Source organism: Populus euphratica, unplaced genomic scaffold, assembly GCF_000495115.2.
Source record: "Populus euphratica unplaced genomic scaffold, PopEup_1.0 scaffold1297.1, whole genome shotgun sequence".
NCBI lineage: Eukaryota > Viridiplantae > Streptophyta > Magnoliopsida > Malpighiales > Salicaceae > Populus > Populus euphratica.
This window is the reverse complement of record NW_011501139.1, coordinates 14705-34012: the sequence shown is the minus strand read 5'-3', so window position 1 is coordinate 34012 and position 19308 is coordinate 14705. Positions and strand designations below refer to the sequence as shown.

Below are 19308 nucleotides of genomic sequence, written 5' to 3'. Positions count from 1 at the left end.
GCCAGGGCCATCTGGACATGCAGGATGCCATGAAGATGAAGGAATGTTGTGCTCTCATAAACTGAGACAAAAGATCTTTAAACAAGTACGAAACTGAAGTAAAATTTCACTAATTAGGGCAACATCTACCCGCAAACATCACAAGAGAGCTACAGAGGGAGCTCTCTTCTTTATACAAAAGGAAATGACAGAAACAAAACAATAGATGAACATTGCATTTAATTTCTAAATTGCTATAGACAATTATTGGACTGCTCCATTCAGCTAATTCATTTGTTCATGCCAGTTGCATTCTTCACTCCTTCAACAGCTCCCTGTGCCTTAGACATCACCTGTTGACCAGCCTACACCAAGAACAAGTATCATAATTAAATTATACATTTGTTCATTGTATTCTTGAGCACAAGCTATTGTAGTGGTGAGGATGAATTCTCTAAAAAGAACATAGAAAACGAGACTGAAGGAAAATATTTGAGAACCTCTTGCACTGATTCCTTTGCAGATTGAGCAGCATTACCAGCTCTGTCCATCAAGGTACTGGCCTTCTCCTGAAACAAACAAAATCCATCCCTTGTCATGTATTGGAAGAGAAATATCATGAACATTCATAAATAAAAAGGAAGAAATAAAAAAAATAAAATTCATAGGCTTACCTGAGCTTGGCCCTTGGTCTCACCAGCTTGGAAGCACATCTTCTGGGTATTGTCAGCCATCTTTGGTTTCTGATTTCTTTAAAAGATTTGGAAGAACTCAAATAAATTGAAAGCTCAAATGCTTGAAAAACAAAACTCTTGGTGGTAAAGAAATGCCATGGCAGCCATAATTTATACTCATTAAAACCAGTCCATTGCTGGACACGTACAATGCCACGTGTCGAGCTATAGATTGCTTGAAATAACATCCGTTATTGAGGTTGAGATTTTGGGGGCCTTTGACCAGGTGGCTTGTGAATTTTGTGAATAATTCATGTGCTAACTTTCTTTGGTTGTTTTACAAAATAAATAAATAATTCAATTAAAAAAAGATCGAAAATCTTTAACCCTAATAGACACCAACATTTCGTACATGTAAGTGTTGTCCAAATTTTATTAGCCAAGTGAGAAAAAAATATGTTTAGTTTATGTGACTAATATGAAAAAAAAAAATCTTGAATATTTAATTAACATAAACTTTGTATTTTTTAGATTTGTTTATCAAAGCACCAAGATTTTATTTGAATGTTTCATTTAAAATTTGCTTTTAAGACAATAATGGATTTTTGTTTAGAAAATAGTGCTTTGAATTTACAAAATACCTTGATATGAGGTTCATTATTGATTTTATGATTGTTTATTTATCATATTATTAAATCAAATATAGTGTTTTAAAAAAATAATATTGAATTAAGAGTTTTTAAGTTTGATTTATTAAATCAAATTATCATATAAATTTTTTTCATGGCTTGAATATATTTTATGATTTGTAGTGTAGCGAAAGAAGTTACTTACTAGGTCCACTATATATATTGTTCGATTTATTAAATCAAATTATCATATAAAAAATTTATCATGGCTTGAATATATTTTAAATTTGATTTGTAGTGTAGCGAAAGAAATTACTTACTAGGTCCACTATATATATTGTCTATTTACAGGATTAAAAATTTTAGGTAGCTTCCTGTACAGAGTAGGTGCTGTCAATTTTTTTTTTTAAATAATAAAAATTGTTCCCTCCTAAATATGTGTAGATGCCTTGACGAAAAAAAATTGTATATCAAGAGAACAAGATCACTGCTAGTTCTTCTAACAACGTTAATAACAACCATGAGTCATTAGGTATCGACCAATAAGAAACACTTAAGTCGCAAGCATCGACTTATGACTTTACCTTATCAAGTGCAATGTCGCAATGTAGAGAGGGATCCATTTACAATGGGATCCATTCACCCATAAGTATAAGGGAATGTAAAGATGATATTTTAATGTAAGGTTGTTTTGCTTTCACAACGACATGTTTAATAATATCGTAAAAATAATATTTCATTAAATTTATTCAATTTTATGTTTACAAACATTGAGGCTACCCGAATAATAACTCGACATTTAAATCGTCAATAAAAATTTTATTATTTCAATGGAGTCAAGCTTTCAAACATTCTAAATGAAAACTATAGGTTGATACATGGTTTTCAAGATTCAAGATTAGTATTAACTTAATTTTTTATTATATTAATTCATTTAATTTATTGAAATTACTAAAAATTTTGATTTTATAAATGTTTATTGCAAGGGAAAAATTGAATTGGATAGAGCTAATGATAATGTTGCGAAGAAAGTTTGGAAGGATTATGCTACAACTAAGTAACATCGAAATCAAGATAAATTTTTTATTCAAAATATTAAAATTTTATTTGTCATTTACTTATAGATAATTTGTTTGTTTGCGTGATTTTTGATATGTGATACAAAAGAAATGAAAAACATATGCGAAAGAAAGCGATCTACCAAGCTGGAATGACATGGCAGTTTGGAAGGATTTTAAGCCGACATACATATCAGAGACTATATGGGAGGAATACATTCATCATGTGATGTCTGCATGTATCATGCGACAGTCACAGTTTGGTGCCGGGAATTGGAGCTTACAAATTCACGGTTGTGTTATCATGCACATCGGTAACTCCGTTCTGTTTATTTTCACATGCGAAGAGGATAATAAGATTTTTTTTAATTGCATCCATTTTTTAATTGGTTGTTTCTTATAAATACATTTAACTGACAACATTTTTATTTTATAGGCTACGGTTCTTGGACATGAGCCAATTCCAATGGAACTTTCTGTGGAAAAACATTTGTAAAGTGATGACCGCAAAAAAAAATGCAACTGTTTGTAAATAACTAAGCTCAACACTTTGTGGTATGTTGGTTTTCAACTATTTTTTTCTTAAATTATTATTTACTTGAATTTGATGAATTTATTTTTTATTTCCAGGAGACATATAACAATTGGTTGAATGAGAGATACAAGGACGATCCTTTGACCCACCAAAACGTCGATCTGGATTTATGATTACAGATAAGATTATTAGGCGAACTCGATAGAAATCGGGTGTACAGATGACACGACTAAAAGATTGATCAAACTCGATAGAAATCGGGTGTACAAACTCTCTAACATTATGACCAAGAACTTGCGAACGACCTATATTATGTCAACCATTCTCTAACATTATGATCAAGAATTTGCGAACGACCTATATTATGTCAACCATTAGATGCTCACAATCAGTCCCGAGCACTCAATCTCTGGAGTTCATAGCCTTGTTAGATCAAGGAGTACATGAACATACGATCTATTTCCATGAAAAATATGAACAAATCTCTACAGATTGTAAAGAACTCTACCTATTGATTGGTAACGAAGATAAGATCACATGTACGTGATACATATGCACCCCTTTATTGTCCCCATGCTCTCGATGATAGTTAGTCTTTTCCTCCTTCAATATCCCCTCTATTCTAATTTTATTGTATTTAAACATACAAATATTTGAATTTGTAATAAATATTTGATTTTTATAGTAAAATAATATATTTTTAATATTTAAATTTTATATTAATTTAATTTTTTTAACTATTTTGTATTTTAGTTTAGTAAATTTTTTAAAATTATTACTGATGGGGTTACCAACGGATTTATTTTATCGGTATATTTTAGAGAGTTTGAAAAAACATTATATTAAATATTAATGCTACTGTTAACTTATCAACGAAATCAGTCTGTCGGTATATTTCAGAAAGTTTAAAAAAATACTGTAAATCAGTTTGTCGGTATATTTTAAAAAATTAAAAAAAATTATTATAAATCAATTTGTCGACATGTTTTAAAAAATTAAAAAAAAAATATCACTTTAGTTATTAATTCACCGTTGAAATTATATACAATTCTTATGTTGATGGTACGTTAAATTATACGGGGGAATTGACCGGTGTAACGAAGCCGGTAATTTAACAATGAAGTGGTGAGAAGCATGAAATGATTCATCAATGTTAACGTCCACCTCTGAGCAGAACAAGCTGTTAAATGGAGACAGATTGACCAACTCTTTGTATCTCCTATGCCCAATAAAATCCTGCAAACAAAAGAAAAAACCTTCACGAATGTTAGCCACCCCACTCAGCTCCTCTCCCAGAAACAGCCCCTCCCTTCTCGCCACCTCCCCTGTTCCCGAATCTACCAACCTTCTCCACCTCATCTCAGAAACTGCTCCCTTTTTTTTCATTGACTCTGCTGCACCCTCTCAAGTCCTCTACAAAAGTGCAGCTCGATCCTTTCACGCTTCCCTCATTCTCGAATCTAGCCATCCTTTCCATCCCCCTCTCGAAAAAGACTTCTCTCTTTTCGCTGCCCCTTGTTTCTTATGTTAGAAAAATTTGTAACTGATATAAATATCCGAAGCAAAGTTGCATAAAAAACTAGCTAATTTGTTAAGCAATTTGTTAGAGAAACGCCGCTTTCCTTCCTTGAGCATCTTATTGCCAGAATCTCAAGCATTTTTTATGAACATGAATTCACCTTCTTACGTCTGCCTGTGAACTGTAATGCGGGAAGGCAAAACGTTAACTCTAATCAAATACATTTAGCAGTACTGAATTAATAGCAAAGTATAGATATAGAGGGCCATCTGGACGTGCAGGATCCCATGAAGATGAAGGAATGTTGTACTCTCATAAACTGATACAAAAGATCTTTAAACAAGTACGAAACTGAAGTAAAATTTCACTAATTAGGGCAACATCTGCCTGCCAACATCACGAGAAAGCTACAGAGAGAGCTCTCTTCTTTATACAAAAGGAAATGACAGAAACAAAACAATTGATGAACATTGCATTCAATTTCTAAATTGCTATAGACAATTATTGGATTGCTCCATTCAGCTACTTCATTTGTTCATGCCAGTTGCATTCTTTACTCCTTCAACAGCTCCCTGTGCCTTAGACATCACCTGCTGACCAGCCTACACCAAGAACAAGTATCATAATTAAATTATACATTTTCTCGTTATATTCTTGAGCACAAGCTATATATTGTAGTGTTGAGGATATTGAATTCTCTAAAAAAAACTAGAAAACGAGATTGAAGGAAAATATTTGAACCTCTTGCACTGATTCCTTTGCAGATTGAGCAGCATTACCAGCTCTGTCCATCAAGGTACTGGCCTTCTCCTGAAACAAACAAAATCCATACCTTATCATGTATTGGAAGAGAAATATCATGCACATTCATAAATCTAAAGGAGGAAATAAAAAAAAAAAATTTCATAGGCTGACCTGAGCTTGGCCCTTGGCCTCACCAGCTTGGAAGCTCATCTTCTGGGTATTGTCAGCCATCTTTGGTTTCTGATCTCTTTTAAAGATTTTGGAGAACGCAAATAAATTGAAAGCTCAAGTGCTTGAAAAAATAGAACTCTTGGTAGTAAAGGTATGCCATGGCAGCCATAATTTATACTGATTAAAACCAGTCCATTGCTGGACACGTACAATGCCACGTGGAGTGCTGATTGGCATGTGTCAATCTATAGATTTCGAGGTTGAGATTTTGGGGGCCTTTGACCAGGGGGGTTGTGAATTTTGTGAATAATTCATGTGCCAGCTTTCTTGTTTGTTTTACAAAATAAATAAATAAATAATTCAATTAAAAAAGGATCCAAAATCTTGAACCCTAATAGAAACCAGCATTTCATACATGTAAGTGCTGTCCAAATTTTATTAGACAAGTGAGAAAAAATATATTTAGTTTATGTCAAAAACTTCTTGAATATTTAATTAGCATAAACTCTATTTTTTTAGATTTTTTTATTACATTTTTAAATATTGTTTAATTATATACAAATCACCGAGATTTCATTTGAATGTTCCATTTAAAATTTGTTTTTAATACTATAATGGATTTTTTATTTATAAAATAATGCTTATAATTTATAAAACATCTTAATAATAGATTGATTATTAATTTCATGATTATTTTTTTATTATATTATTAAATAAAATATAATTTTAAAAAAATATAAAATCAGTTAAAAGTTTTGAAGTTTGATTTACTTGATCAGATTTAATAATAATTTTAAAAAATTTCTCAAATACTTTTTTGATTTAATGTTTTTTAATTTGGTGTAGTATAAAAGTTATGTTTACTGGAAGTTCTAGTCTTTAATAGGTTTGATCGAGTTTTTAAGAATTTGTTATTTGATTTAGTGATTGAGAAAGCATCTTATTTGTGATGCTATTTTATAAAAATTGTGGTGAGTGCGTTCTAATGTAAAGCCTATTTATAGGCCCTTTTTTCTACCTAATGACAAAAACTAAGGGAGAGCAATCATATTTTACTGGAAAAAAAAAAAAAAAGAAGAAGTGGAAACTTTGTTGATGGCCGTTGAAGCGAATTAGGAGCCATATCTTAACATTTAGTATGTGGATATGGGTTATAATAACCACATGTGTGGATGTCATTTTTCTTTTCTTATTTAAATGAGGATTTTCATTATATAGTAAGTTTTAATGATTATTTCACTATGAATGCAATGAAAAAAAGGTGATATTAAGATAAAAACCAAGAATGGTTTTGTAGAAATAATTTATGATATTCTTTATCTTCCTTACTTGAAAAATAATTTGTTGAGTGTTTGTCAATTACAAGAAAAAAGTTATATGATAATTATTCAAAATGATGCTTGTAAGATTTATGATCTTTTAAGAGAAGCAATTGTTGTTGTTCCGATGAGTTTAAATAGATAGTTTCTATTAAAGATAAGAACATCTCAACCTTGTTTAATGGCTGAAATAAAAGACCCTTCATGGCTTTAACATTTTTGCTATGGCCATTTGAACTTTAATAAATTAAAGACTTTCAACAAAAAGATATAATGATAAGCTTTCATGAAATTCAAATATCTTCTCAAATTTATAAAGAATGTGTTGTTAGCAAACAACATCATTCTTAATTCTCTCAATAAAAGTTGTGGGGAGCAAAAAATATCTTAAAGTTGGTACATTCTGATATTTATGGGTCGATAAATTCATTTTTTAATGGAGATAAAAGATATGTACTTACCTTAATTGATGTTTTTACTCGAAAAACTTGGATTTATTTTTTATAGCAAAAATTAGAAACTCTTTGTGTATTTAAAAGCTTTAAGGCTTACGTGGAGAATGAAATAAGAAAGATTGTTAAGACCCTTCAAACAAATTATGATGGAGAATATTGCTTAATCAAATTTGAAGTTTTTTTGTACAGATCATAACATTTAAAAGGAACTCTCAGCTATTTATATACCACAATATAATGGTGTATTAGAGCAAAAAAAAATAGAACCATCCTTATTATAATGAGAAGCATATATATTGTTTCGTAATCTTTTAAGAAGCAACAAATTGTCACCTTATCAATTATAGAAGTTGAATTTATTATTATCACATTTTATGATTGTTAAAGATGACAGTTTCAATAAATTAAAACTATTATAAATTTTTATGATAACAATTTAACAATTAAACTCTCTAAGAATCCGGTGCTACTAGGAAGAAATAAGCATAACAATATAAAATATTATTTTTTAAAAGATTTTAGTAACGATGGAACAATCAAATTGATTTATTGTGAAAGAAAAGATTAAGTTATAAATATAAAGACGAAACCTCTTAATTTATTATATTTATGAAATTATATGGTTTAATTATAGTTTGTTTATTTTCTATATTGATTTTTTTAAATTGATATATGCGGATTTTAGTTTAATAAAAGATGTTAAAATTTAAATGTTTTATTTAATGTTTGTTGAAAGTTCTTGGTAGGTTTGACCAAGTCTTTAGAAATTTATTATTTAATTTAGTTGCTGAAAAGGATGATGCTATTTTATAAAAATTATGATGAATGCGTTCTGATATAAAACCAATTTATAAACTTTTTATTATTATTATTATTATTGCCAGTAATAGAGCTTTCACTTTTAACACACGTCTCTAAAGTTACGTACTAGGTCCCACTAAACACTGTGTCGGAATGATTGTTACGGTGGGACTTGAGTTGTCAGAAACCAGATAAAGGCTGAGGACTGTCTGAGTTTCATTGATGACAAAGGTACGGTTGTGAGCTCTTATTGGCCACATATCTACTCTTTATTATTATTATTATTATTATTATTATTATTAAACTTTTGACTAGATTACAAATATTTCTTATACGTTTTTCCTATTTTTCTTTGGAAGTCAGACAAACTTATATATTTTATTTATCTTTTGATCACTGTAACAGAAATTATTTATAATATATTTTCTATTTTGAAAAAAACAAAAAAATTAAAAAAATGTACCACATTAAATTAAAACATAAAAAAGGAAATATTCCTTCAGATTAATTTTTAGCAACAAATTGAAACTCATAATTAAAAGAGAGTATAATATATGAGGTATTTAATTTATGTATGATGACATGTTTTTTAAGAAAAAATAATATCACATAAATTAAATACCTCATATATTATACTCTCTTTTTAGAACGGGAAGTATTTTCTTAGGGCATTTTGTATATAGGAAATGAAATATGTTTCATAAATCATAGAATTTAATATGTCTCTTTTTACGGTAAGGAGATAGGCTACCTTTCTTAATTTTTGGAATTTAAATCCTTGACAAAAAAAAACCATGTAAAATTAATATTAATTAATTTTTTTTTAGAATTTAATCTTTGATTTGTAAACTCACTACATATTTTTTATGTAATAAAATTAATATGTGGAACATATTTTGTCTTCTTTCAAGCACATCCATCATATTAGGAAAATCTATTTTTTCTTTCCACACATTAAAAATATAATTTCGTTAGAAAAATATAGTTCACATCAAAATTGATTTAATTTGGTGGTTAGAAAATATAAATATGTTTGAAAAAAATTAAATAATATATATAGAGATAATTATCCGAAGTAGCAACTTCTCATAAAAGACTAGTTTGTTGAGTAATTTGTTAGAGAAATGCCGCTTGCCTTCCTTGAGCATCTTAAGGCCACAATCTCAAGCATTTTTTATGAACATGGATTCACCTTCTTACGTCTGCCTGTGAATTTGTAATGTGTGAAGGCAAAACGTTAACTCTAATCAAATAAATTTAGCAGTGAATTAAGAGCAAATTATGAATATATATAGGTCCATCTGGACATGCGAGATGCCATGAAGATGAAGAAATGTTGGGCTCTCATAAACCGAGCCAGAAGATCTTCAAACAAGTACGAAACTGAAGTACAATTTCACTAATTAGGGCAATATCTGCCTGCAAACATCACGAGAGAGCTGCGGAGAGAGATCTCTTCTTTATACAAAAGGAAATGACAGAAACACAACAATAGATGAACATTGAATTTAATTTCTAAATTGCTCCATTCAGCTAATTCATTTGTTCATGCCAGTTGCATTCTTTATTCCTTCAACAGCTCCCTGTGCCGTAGACATCACCTGTTGACCAGCCTACACGAAGAACAAGTATCATAATTAAATTATACATCTGTTCGTTATATTCTTGAGCACAAGCTACTGTAGTGGTGAGGATGAGTTCTCTTTAAAAAAAAAAACATTGAAAATGAGATTGAAGGAAAATATTTGAATACCCCTTGCACTGATTCCTTTGCATATTGAGCAGCATTACCAGCTTTGTCCATCAAGGTAGGACTGGTCTTCTCCTGAAACAAACAAAATCCATACCTAATCATGTATTGGAAGAGAAATATCATTGTATTCTTGAGCACAAGCTACTGTAGTGGTGAGGATGAATTCTCTAAAAAAAACATAGAAAATGAGATTGAAGGAAAGAATTTGAATACCCCTAGAACTGATTCCTTTGCAGATTGAGCGGTATTACCAGCTTTGTCGATCAAGGTACTGGCCTTCTCCTGAAACAAACAAAATCCATGCCTCCTCATGTATTAGAAGAGAAAAATCAAGCAGATTCATAAATAAAAAGGAAGAAATAAAAAAAATTCATAGGCTGACCTGAGCTTGGCCCTTGGCCTCGCCAGCTTGGAAGCTCATCTTCTGGGTATTGTCAGCCATCTTTGGTTTCTGATTTCTTTAAGAGATATGGAAGAACTCAAATAAATTGATAGCTGAAATGCTTGAAACAAGAAAACTCTTGGTAGTAAAGGAATGCCAAAGCAGCCATGATTTATACTGGTTTAAACCAGTCCATTGCTGGACACGTACAATGCCACGTGTCAAGCTACAGATTGCTTGGAATAATATCTGTTATTGAGGTTGAGATTATGGGGGCCTTTGACCAGCTGTTGTGAATTTTGTGAATAATTCATGCGCTAATTTTCTTTGTTTGTTAAAAGAAATAATTAAAAAATTCTTTCAGTTATTTTTTAACAGATTCAATCAAGAAAGGATCATGATTGAGGTATCCAAGATCTTGAGCCCAAGACACCAACACTTTATACATACAATGCTGTCCAAATCTTATGACATGATTGAGAAAAAAACATGTTTAGTTTATAATTTAAAAATTACATCTTGTAATCATGATAGAAAATATATATATATATATAGATTCTAGCATGCATGTTCAAATTGAATATATATTAAACTCTAAATAAAATTATATTAATTAATCATATAATATATCTTTAAAATAAAATTAAAAGAATGTACTTACAATTCTTTATAAAAACCAAACCTAAGCTCTGAAGTATAAGAAAAGAGTAGGAAAAAGACTTTCTTTTTATGATCTTTGTTTGTTTGCCAAAATTATTTTTTGTCTTTTTAACACATTCATAGGTTTTTAACCACTTTTATGCGTTATAATTAAAGTAATTATTTTTTAGAGTTTTTTTTATTTGTGACATCAACATATAAAAATTATAAAAAAAATATTAATTTAATAATATTTTTTCAAGTCAAATTTATTTTTAAAATGGATAAAAAACCGTTGTTCCAAACTCGACACCAAACACAACAAGCTTTAACCAAGTTCCTGATTGTTTGTCAATGTATTATCTAAAATGTAAATCCCAATTAGGTTACGAAGAAGGCTTGCTTTGATCAATCCAGAATTTTCTCACAGCCTGCTATCTTTGGATTATGAAGAAATATCTAGCCATAACTCCAGCAGAAAATATCTTAGCTGCAGATGGCTGGTGGGGGTGTTTATCATTTCGTTTCATAAGTATTTTTTAAAAATTTAAATTTTATATTTTTTTAATTAATATTTTTTTTAATGTTTTTAGATTGATATATATATATATATATATATCAAAAATTATTTTTTAAAAATAAAAAAATATTATTTTTAAAATAAAAAACACTCTAAAAACAAACTATCACGCGCCAAAAGACCCGTGACATATAATGTAAGCTGGAAATTTGTCCTACCGACATAGCATAGCCACGTGTGGGTGTGGGTGTGGTTCCTTCATTTTGTGTGGGGGGCAACGAGTGAGAAGAAAGAAGAATAAGTGAAAGAGTGTGTCAGAAAAAAGAGAGATAATAATGAAAGGATAGTGTCCGTGTGTGCCGTTGGAGCGTTTGGAAACGCGTTCATACTGTAAAATTTCAAAAAGAGAGATAATAATGATTTTACGATTTTTTTTATTGTATTATTAAATAAAATATAATTTTAGAAAATATAAATGCTGGTTAAGAGTTTTTAAATTTAATTTATTGGATCGGATTTAATAATAATATAAAAAACATAATTTTAATTTTGGAAATCTTTCAAAGTATTTTTTTTCTTTATTATAATTCCTACACTACCCTAAAAGTTTTTAAACACTACGTGGAAAAAAATTAAAAATTTTGTATTATATGGTGGATTTATTCTCATTTTATAGTTTGTTAATCCGCTCTATAATCTACTTTTATTACTTATATTAGAAACAAAAGGAGCTAAAAGTGGAAAATATTCCTTTTCATAATTAACATATCCTAATCTCCCCTTTTTTAATCATTACTTATCAGCAAATTTAATTTCTTCAACATTTTATTGCCCATTCTAAATTGTTTTGTTGTTTTTTTTTCTGTAGTTATATTATTCACCAATAAAACATTTATTTCAAAAAAAATATACAATAAAGTAGTTTATATTTTTAAAACTTTGATTTTTATATATTTTTTTAATTTTAATTAACTTTGAACAATAAAAAGTAGAAATTAATATTTAAATAAAATTTAGTATTGTTAGAACAAGATATTCTATGGAAATATTAAATATAAGGGATAATGTGGTCTATTAATGGCACAAAAGTGTCATCTCCTGGTTTAAATGGATTTGAGTTATCTGAATTTGAATTAGAATAACAAATGAAGGATGTTTTGAGGTCGTTTGCTATCAGCCTATGGCCAGTTTTGAATTCCATCTCTTTATTACAAGGAAAAATAAGCATATCTTATATAGTTTTTAAGTTCAGAATATTATCTTTTCAAGATTGTGTAACCATGGATAAATTAGAGTTTTTTACCAAAAGTTATGTCAGTTTTAATTATAATTTTTTTAAATATTTATTTGCATTTTATAAAGTTAAAAATGAGTTATTATTATTTATAGTTTAGAATTCTACTAAATTCAATTATTAGATTTTATTTATGTTATTTTGCTTTTTTCTAAACTTAAAAAAGATATTTCAAGTATATAATTATGATTCAGACTATACTATATATGTATTAAAAGTTTTTGATAATTTTTTAATAAAATTTTTTTGAGTTCTCTATTACCATCTATCAAGTTTTGTATTTTATTTATGAATGGTTATTTTCTTGACTTTATATTTTTAAAGTGATGATTTAATCTATATACCTGTATTTTTTAAAAAACATTTTTTTGTTGTGAGTAACCTGTGCCGTTGAATTTTCCATACCATCCCCAGTATTAATTAATGAACTTTACACTAAATGTGGAGTGAGATTAACATTTTTTGGAATGAGAGTAACACCACCATAATTTTATTTTTGTTGTGGTGGTGTTAAAAGAAACAACTCCAGTCTATTTTGTTTTGGAGTGCTTTTCAAAAATATTTTTAAAAAATTTAAATTTTTTTAAAATTAATATATTTTTGATATTTTTAAATTATTTTAATATACTGATATTAAAAATAATTTTTAAAAAATAAAAAAAATATTATTAATATATTTTTTTAAATAAAAAATATTTTAAAAAATAATTATAACTATATTTTATAACTTTATTTATTGTTATTGAAGTATGAACAATATTGGAGCATGAACATCTAAATGAGCTTTCTTTGAGTTGATATATATGAGTTTCGTCACATCTTGATGTCGGCTGAGGTCGACCTTGCATGGTGACTGTGGTTGTCTAGGGACTTGTGCCCATGAGTTCCTCTATTTACATTCCTCTTCTTTGCATTTCTTCCCCCAAATTATTTCATCTTCCTCCTTGATTACTCGAAATTGTGTCCAATGATCTTCATAAGTAGAAAATGCAATACTTGTAGATATGATATCTAGGTTAAGATGTTTATGCCATGATCCTTGTCATCTTAATTGTCTCCTTCGCTGCTGAGACCTTCTACTTGTCTTTAGACTCTCAATCTTCTATTTTTTTTTTTATATATATATATGAATAGAACAGGAGTATGATCATGAGATTTCAGTTTGGTTGGGGGCTGATTTAATGGTGAAAACCAACGCTAAAGATGGCTTGGGGAAGACTAGAAATCAGCATGTTTTTTGTTTAAACAACGTTGTTTTTTTCCATCTACCTAATTAGAATTGGGTTAAAAAGTTAACAATGTAAAGTCGTCGACGCAGCATAGATGGAGACAACCACCACGTTTAATAGTTTTATCAATAGAAATTTTTATTTATATTTACAGTCCATATGTGATTCTTGAATGGAGATTATTTTACCATTAGGATCATGGATAAAAAATATTAATCAAAAAAAATTCTTGTTAGTAATTTTTGATCTTTCAGTAAATTTATCGTTAATAAATTTATTGATGGTTTTATAAATGAACCATAAGCATCAAAAAAAATTTATCAGTTTCATTTCGTCGGTAATTCTCTCGATACTGTTTAGCATATCACCAATAGAAAAACTGTATATAAATTCATCAGTGAGTTAATAGTTGCAGTAACATTTACAGTAATTTTTTTCTAATTCTATAAAATATACTGGCGAACTAATTCTATCGGTAAATTAACAGTAGCATTAACATTTGTTGTAATTCTTTTCCAACTCTCTTGAATTACCAATAAAATAAGTCTGTCGGTAACCCCGTCAATAATAATTTTAAATTGTTTTTTAAATCTATTAAATAGAAATAGAAAATAATTAAATTAATAAAAAATTCAAATATTTAAGAATAAATTATTTTAATATAAAAATCAAATATTTATTATAAATTTAAATATTTATATGTTCAGACACAATAAAAGTATAATAAATCCAAATTGATATCTAGGTGGTTCACAGGATCATCTTAGTATCTCTCCTTCAACCGGCTGTTATATGACTCTTGGAAATATAATATAAATATATCAAATTTAAGTAAATAATAACTTAAAAAAAGGTTGAAAACCAATATATTACAAAGTGTTGAGCTCAACTATCCATAAATTGATGCACCTATATTTTACAGTCATCACTTCGCACGTGCATTTCCACAAAAAGCTTCATTGGGCTTGACTCATATCCAAGAATCATAGTCTGTAAGATATAAATATTGTCAGTTAAATATATTTATAAAAAATAAAAAATTTAAAAATGGATGTAATAACAAAAAATCTTACTATCCATTTTGCATGTAAAATGAATGGAATAGAGCCGTTGGTGTGCGTCGTAATGAAACCATGAATTTTCTGGCTCTGGTTCCTTATACTGGACTGTGATCGTTGCGTGAAACAAGTGGACGTCATGTGCTGAATGTATTATGCACATATAGTCTACAAGATGTATGGCGATCTGATATTCTTCCAAAACCACCATGTCATTCCAGCCTAGTAGATTGCTTTTTTTTGCATATTTTTTGGATTTCTTTTTAGCCTCATAAAAAAAATCACACAACCTATATAGTACATACAAATTATCTATAAGTAAATGAAAAATAAAATTTAATATGTGGAATGAAAAAATTATTATAATTTTGATGTTATCTAGTTACAACGTGATTCTCTCTATCCTTCATCACAACATTCATTAGCTCTATTCCATTTAAATTTCCCTTTGCGGTAAAAAATTATAAAAATAAAAATTCTAGTAATTTTAATAAAGTAAACAAATTAACATAATAAAAAATTAAGTTAATACTAACATTAAACCTTAAAAATTATGCATTGACCTACAATTTCTATTAAGGATGTTTGAAAACTTGGTTTCATTGAAACAATAAAATTTCCATTGATGATTTAAATATCGATGTTATCATTCGGGCAGCCTCAATATTTGTAAATCTGAAATTGGATAAATTTAATAAAATATTATTTTTTTCAAAAATTATTAAACTTATGAAAGCAAAACAAACTTATATTAAAAGGTCGTCGTTCCACTGCACCTCATACTTGCGGGTGAATGAATCTCGCTATGAAGGGACCCTCTTCTACATCACGGTATTGCACTCGATGAGGTAGCGTTGTAAGTTGATGTATGTGCCTTAGGTGACTCTTCTTAGTTAGCACCTAATAACTCATGATTGTCATTATTGTTGCTAGAAAAATTAACATTGATCTTGTCTTCACGACGTGTAATTGATTTTTCTCTAGGTATCTACATAAATTTACAGGAAAAAATATACAATTTTGATTAAAAAAAACATTTAACAACACCTCTTTTATACAAGAAGCTACCCATAAATTTTAATCTTGCAAATAGACAATGGATGCCTTCAATTTCTACCAACAATTTTGAATAATTCAATTTCATAGAAAACTCTCATTTTCTACGTGATAATATTATTAATCCTAAATTTAAAAGAATTTATTCTAAATGGAACACATACAATATAATAATTAAAATTAATCCTACATATTTAATTAAATATTAACAACAAAATTAAACACATAAAATAACTAAAATTCAACAAAATAATGAAAAAAAAATATTGGTTAGCTCAAGGTTATTCAATCTATTTTAATACTTCTCTTAATTCATTTCAATTGTATAAATAAATTCAAATTTATACACATTTACCAAAAATTACAATTCAATAATAAAATTGATAAAATATAAAATGAATCCATTAAATAAGTCATTATTTATTTTATCACAAAACACCTAAGTTGATAATTCGATATAAGTTTCATCAATTTACAGATAAATATAATTTTATAAAATTTAAAACAAATCCTAACATGGACAAATTATAAATCCATACAGTAAATTTATTTGAGAAAAAACTATAAAACAAGTAAACATTCAAACAAAATATATATACAAAAAAAAAAGAGAAAACATTTTAAAATTGTGTTAAAAAAAGATAGATTTGCTTACTTAAGGTAGAGAATCCTCAATAAAATTTGAATCAGAACACGAATGCTGACAAATCTAGTATTGTGGTGGCTGAATTTGTTGTGGGGGGTTGGATTGTGTTGAGATTGGAAGGAGAGTGGTTATTTGTTGTAAAAAAAAAATGCATAAGGAAGAAGTAAAAATAGGGGAGGGGGAGAGAGGGGTCCATCACCAGGTCAAAAATTAAATATTATTGACGGATTAACAAACATAATTATTCCGATAGTAACTCTATCGACAATTCTGTCAATAAAAATGTCACACCACCGTATAATTTATTTTCTTGAATCTCACTGTAATATCCTTCATAATGTCATTAGTATATATCGATGAAAATTTCTTATTGGCATATTCATAGATAAATTTTATTGTCAGGTTAATTATATCAGTAATGTCATCTGTAAAACTTATATGCCATTATGTTGTTTGACTTTTTTTTTTTTTTTGATGTACTATGATTCTCTCATTATATATTGTAGAAATATTTCTATCAGTGTTTATTAACAGATTTAGCAATGAAAAATTTGTTCAGTAATATTTACTGTAGTATACTAATAAAAAAATTTCATTAATGTTTCTATTTGTATTTGTTAATTTTTTGATAGATAGAGGCTATGGGAAACGAACAATGAGGGATCACAATGGAGGAAACTGATTTATTAGCAAGATCAAATAAGAAAAAGGAGCTGATGATCGATGGAAGGCAAAATGAACAAGGGAGACTCATAGTTGTGTTCTACTTTTTTGGAACAACAATTAATGGAAATAGCCAACTGGAACACTGAATGTTCGAGGAAGATGAGGAAGAGGAAAATGGGGAGGAAGACTGCTCGGTCATAAAACCATCAATGGAGGGGGGAAAAAACGTACAAGGGCACCTTGGCGTCAAACAATCATCGTCGTGAAAGTTATGGGTAGACGAGCAGGGTAAATTTATCTTACGCGACGTATTAGACGAATAACCTAAGGGGCTGCATCTGATGTGCTTCCGGCGTGGTCAATACGGACACGAAAAGGAGAATTGCCCTTCTAGTGAAAAGCATAGGGAAACCAGTGCTGATAGACAACGATATATTTGCAAGTCTTTAACAAAATAAGGTATTTGTTTAACGTAAATAGATAGATTTATTATTGAACTTATCAAGATGGGGTAATGATTCTATCAAAATCAAAGATCATAATATCATTTTGATATTGTATGATCTTTAGTTTTATTGAGATTTACATTTAAGGTTGAATCGTGGATCGAATTCAAATTATATTTGCATTATTTCCTATAAGAAATTGACGAGGATTTAGTATTTACAACTATATATACACAGCAACTCTTTAGAACAATCTCACTCGACAACAAAGGAAAGCTAAAACATTTACAAGGATCAAATAAAAAGCTAAAACATTTACAAGGCTCAAATAAAAGTCTTAGGAAAGTAAAGGGGTATGAAAAGCTTTCGAAAACTTTGAGGTGCCGTGGTCTCTCCTATATACTCGATCCGATGACACCACACACAAAATTGATATATAATTTCGATCCCTTGAAAAGAAAGGAGAATTGCATGGATGTTTGAATGAGGTTTTAGCCTGTATTCTTGTTTATTTTGAAAATGATACCTTGTAAACAGCACTTAGTTATGAATCACAATAGATACAATTGGCAAGAAAAGCTAAGGCATTGGACAAAGTTTACATCCTACCTCTAACAAAAATTGCAGTTCTCTAGCAATAGCATGAATAACACCAATAGTTGCCAAACAGCTCCACATGCTCCCCAAAATTCTGCAGTGAACAACAACACCAAAACTCATAAATGAGGAAACAAAGGGACTTGGTGATCAAGATAGGAGGTTTCAGAAGTGACCATGGAAACGTTGGATATCTTTTTTAATCATAGTGCGGTGTGTGTGCTAGAGGGGGAGTGCATGGAAGGTAGGCTCGTGCCCTGTATCAAGAGGAGGGCTTCTATTTGAGACAATACAAAGGAAAACCATGGAATGCTCAGTCAGCTCTGGGAAATGCCATTCAAAATCAGCATTTTATAAATTGGTTACGAACTAAAGTTAAATAGCATCCAATAAAATATCTGCAAGTGAAAGACAAAATGAAATGACAGGGAAATAATTTGTATGGTGAAAGTTTATTAGGAGGCAAAATGGTTACATAAAAGAAACATGAACTCTAGCTTTCAATAATTTATATAATGACACAGGTGTTGTTGATGAATAGTTTATGTGTAGATGCATTTAAAGAAACACCCATTAACCATGCTCAGTTGAGGGACAAAATGCAAATACAAACTGGTGTCAATTTGATAATATAAACTTCCACAAAGCATGGGGTAAACTAACAATTTTGTGCATGTAATTGCTTATTCATGTGTTGTAACTGATGTTCAGCTGATTTTAAGAGACTAACATGAGTTTGCCATGGCAAAAGAATTTCACTATAAATTAACTAAATTTTGCTGTAGTTTACCGAAGTACATTTCTTGCACTAATAATTGTTGAAGATGTGCTACAAAGTGTTTATAGCTCGAAGAAAAATTAGAGGGGCTACATGTGCTTAAATCTATTGTCTAAAATCATTTCAAATGATAAAGATTACACATGCCTGTTTATGTGCATTTTGCTGTACTATTATTTACTTTGTTTTCACAGTATAAAAAGGGTTGGATATGATATGCCCAAACATTTGCATTTAATTATTCAACGTCATAATGGTATTATTCTCTGCTAAGAGCATGTGAAGATCAGCCATAACACACATACACTATAAGTGGTGGTAATCTAAGAAACAAAAGCAAGGTGTTTAAGAGCTGTTTCG

At 29.1% G+C, this 19308-nt stretch overlaps 1 protein-coding gene across 2 annotated transcripts; it reads right to left on the bottom strand.

The window, feature by feature from the left end:
• Window positions 1-143: 143 nt before the first annotated feature.
• On the bottom strand, window positions 144-10178 carry LOC105117309 (late embryogenesis abundant protein 2-like). Of its 2 annotated transcripts, none has more exons than XM_011014922.1 (4): window positions 10020-10178; window positions 9851-9919; window positions 9638-9709; window positions 144-344 (listed from the first exon to the last, which is right to left on the bottom strand). In XM_011014922.1, the coding sequence occupies exons 1-4, from the start codon at window positions 10077-10079 to the stop codon at window positions 270-272; spliced, it is 276 nt and encodes a 91-aa protein (XP_011013224.1). In that variant the 5' UTR covers window positions 10080-10178; the 3' UTR covers window positions 144-269. The 2 variants fall into 2 exon arrangements, with proteins under 2 accessions (XP_011013224.1, XP_011013223.1); XM_011014921.1 differs by lacking the exon at window positions 144-344 and adding an exon at window positions 9208-9497 and having other exon boundaries at window positions 10020-10168.
• Between the last annotated feature and the right edge of the window lie 9130 nt (window positions 10179-19308).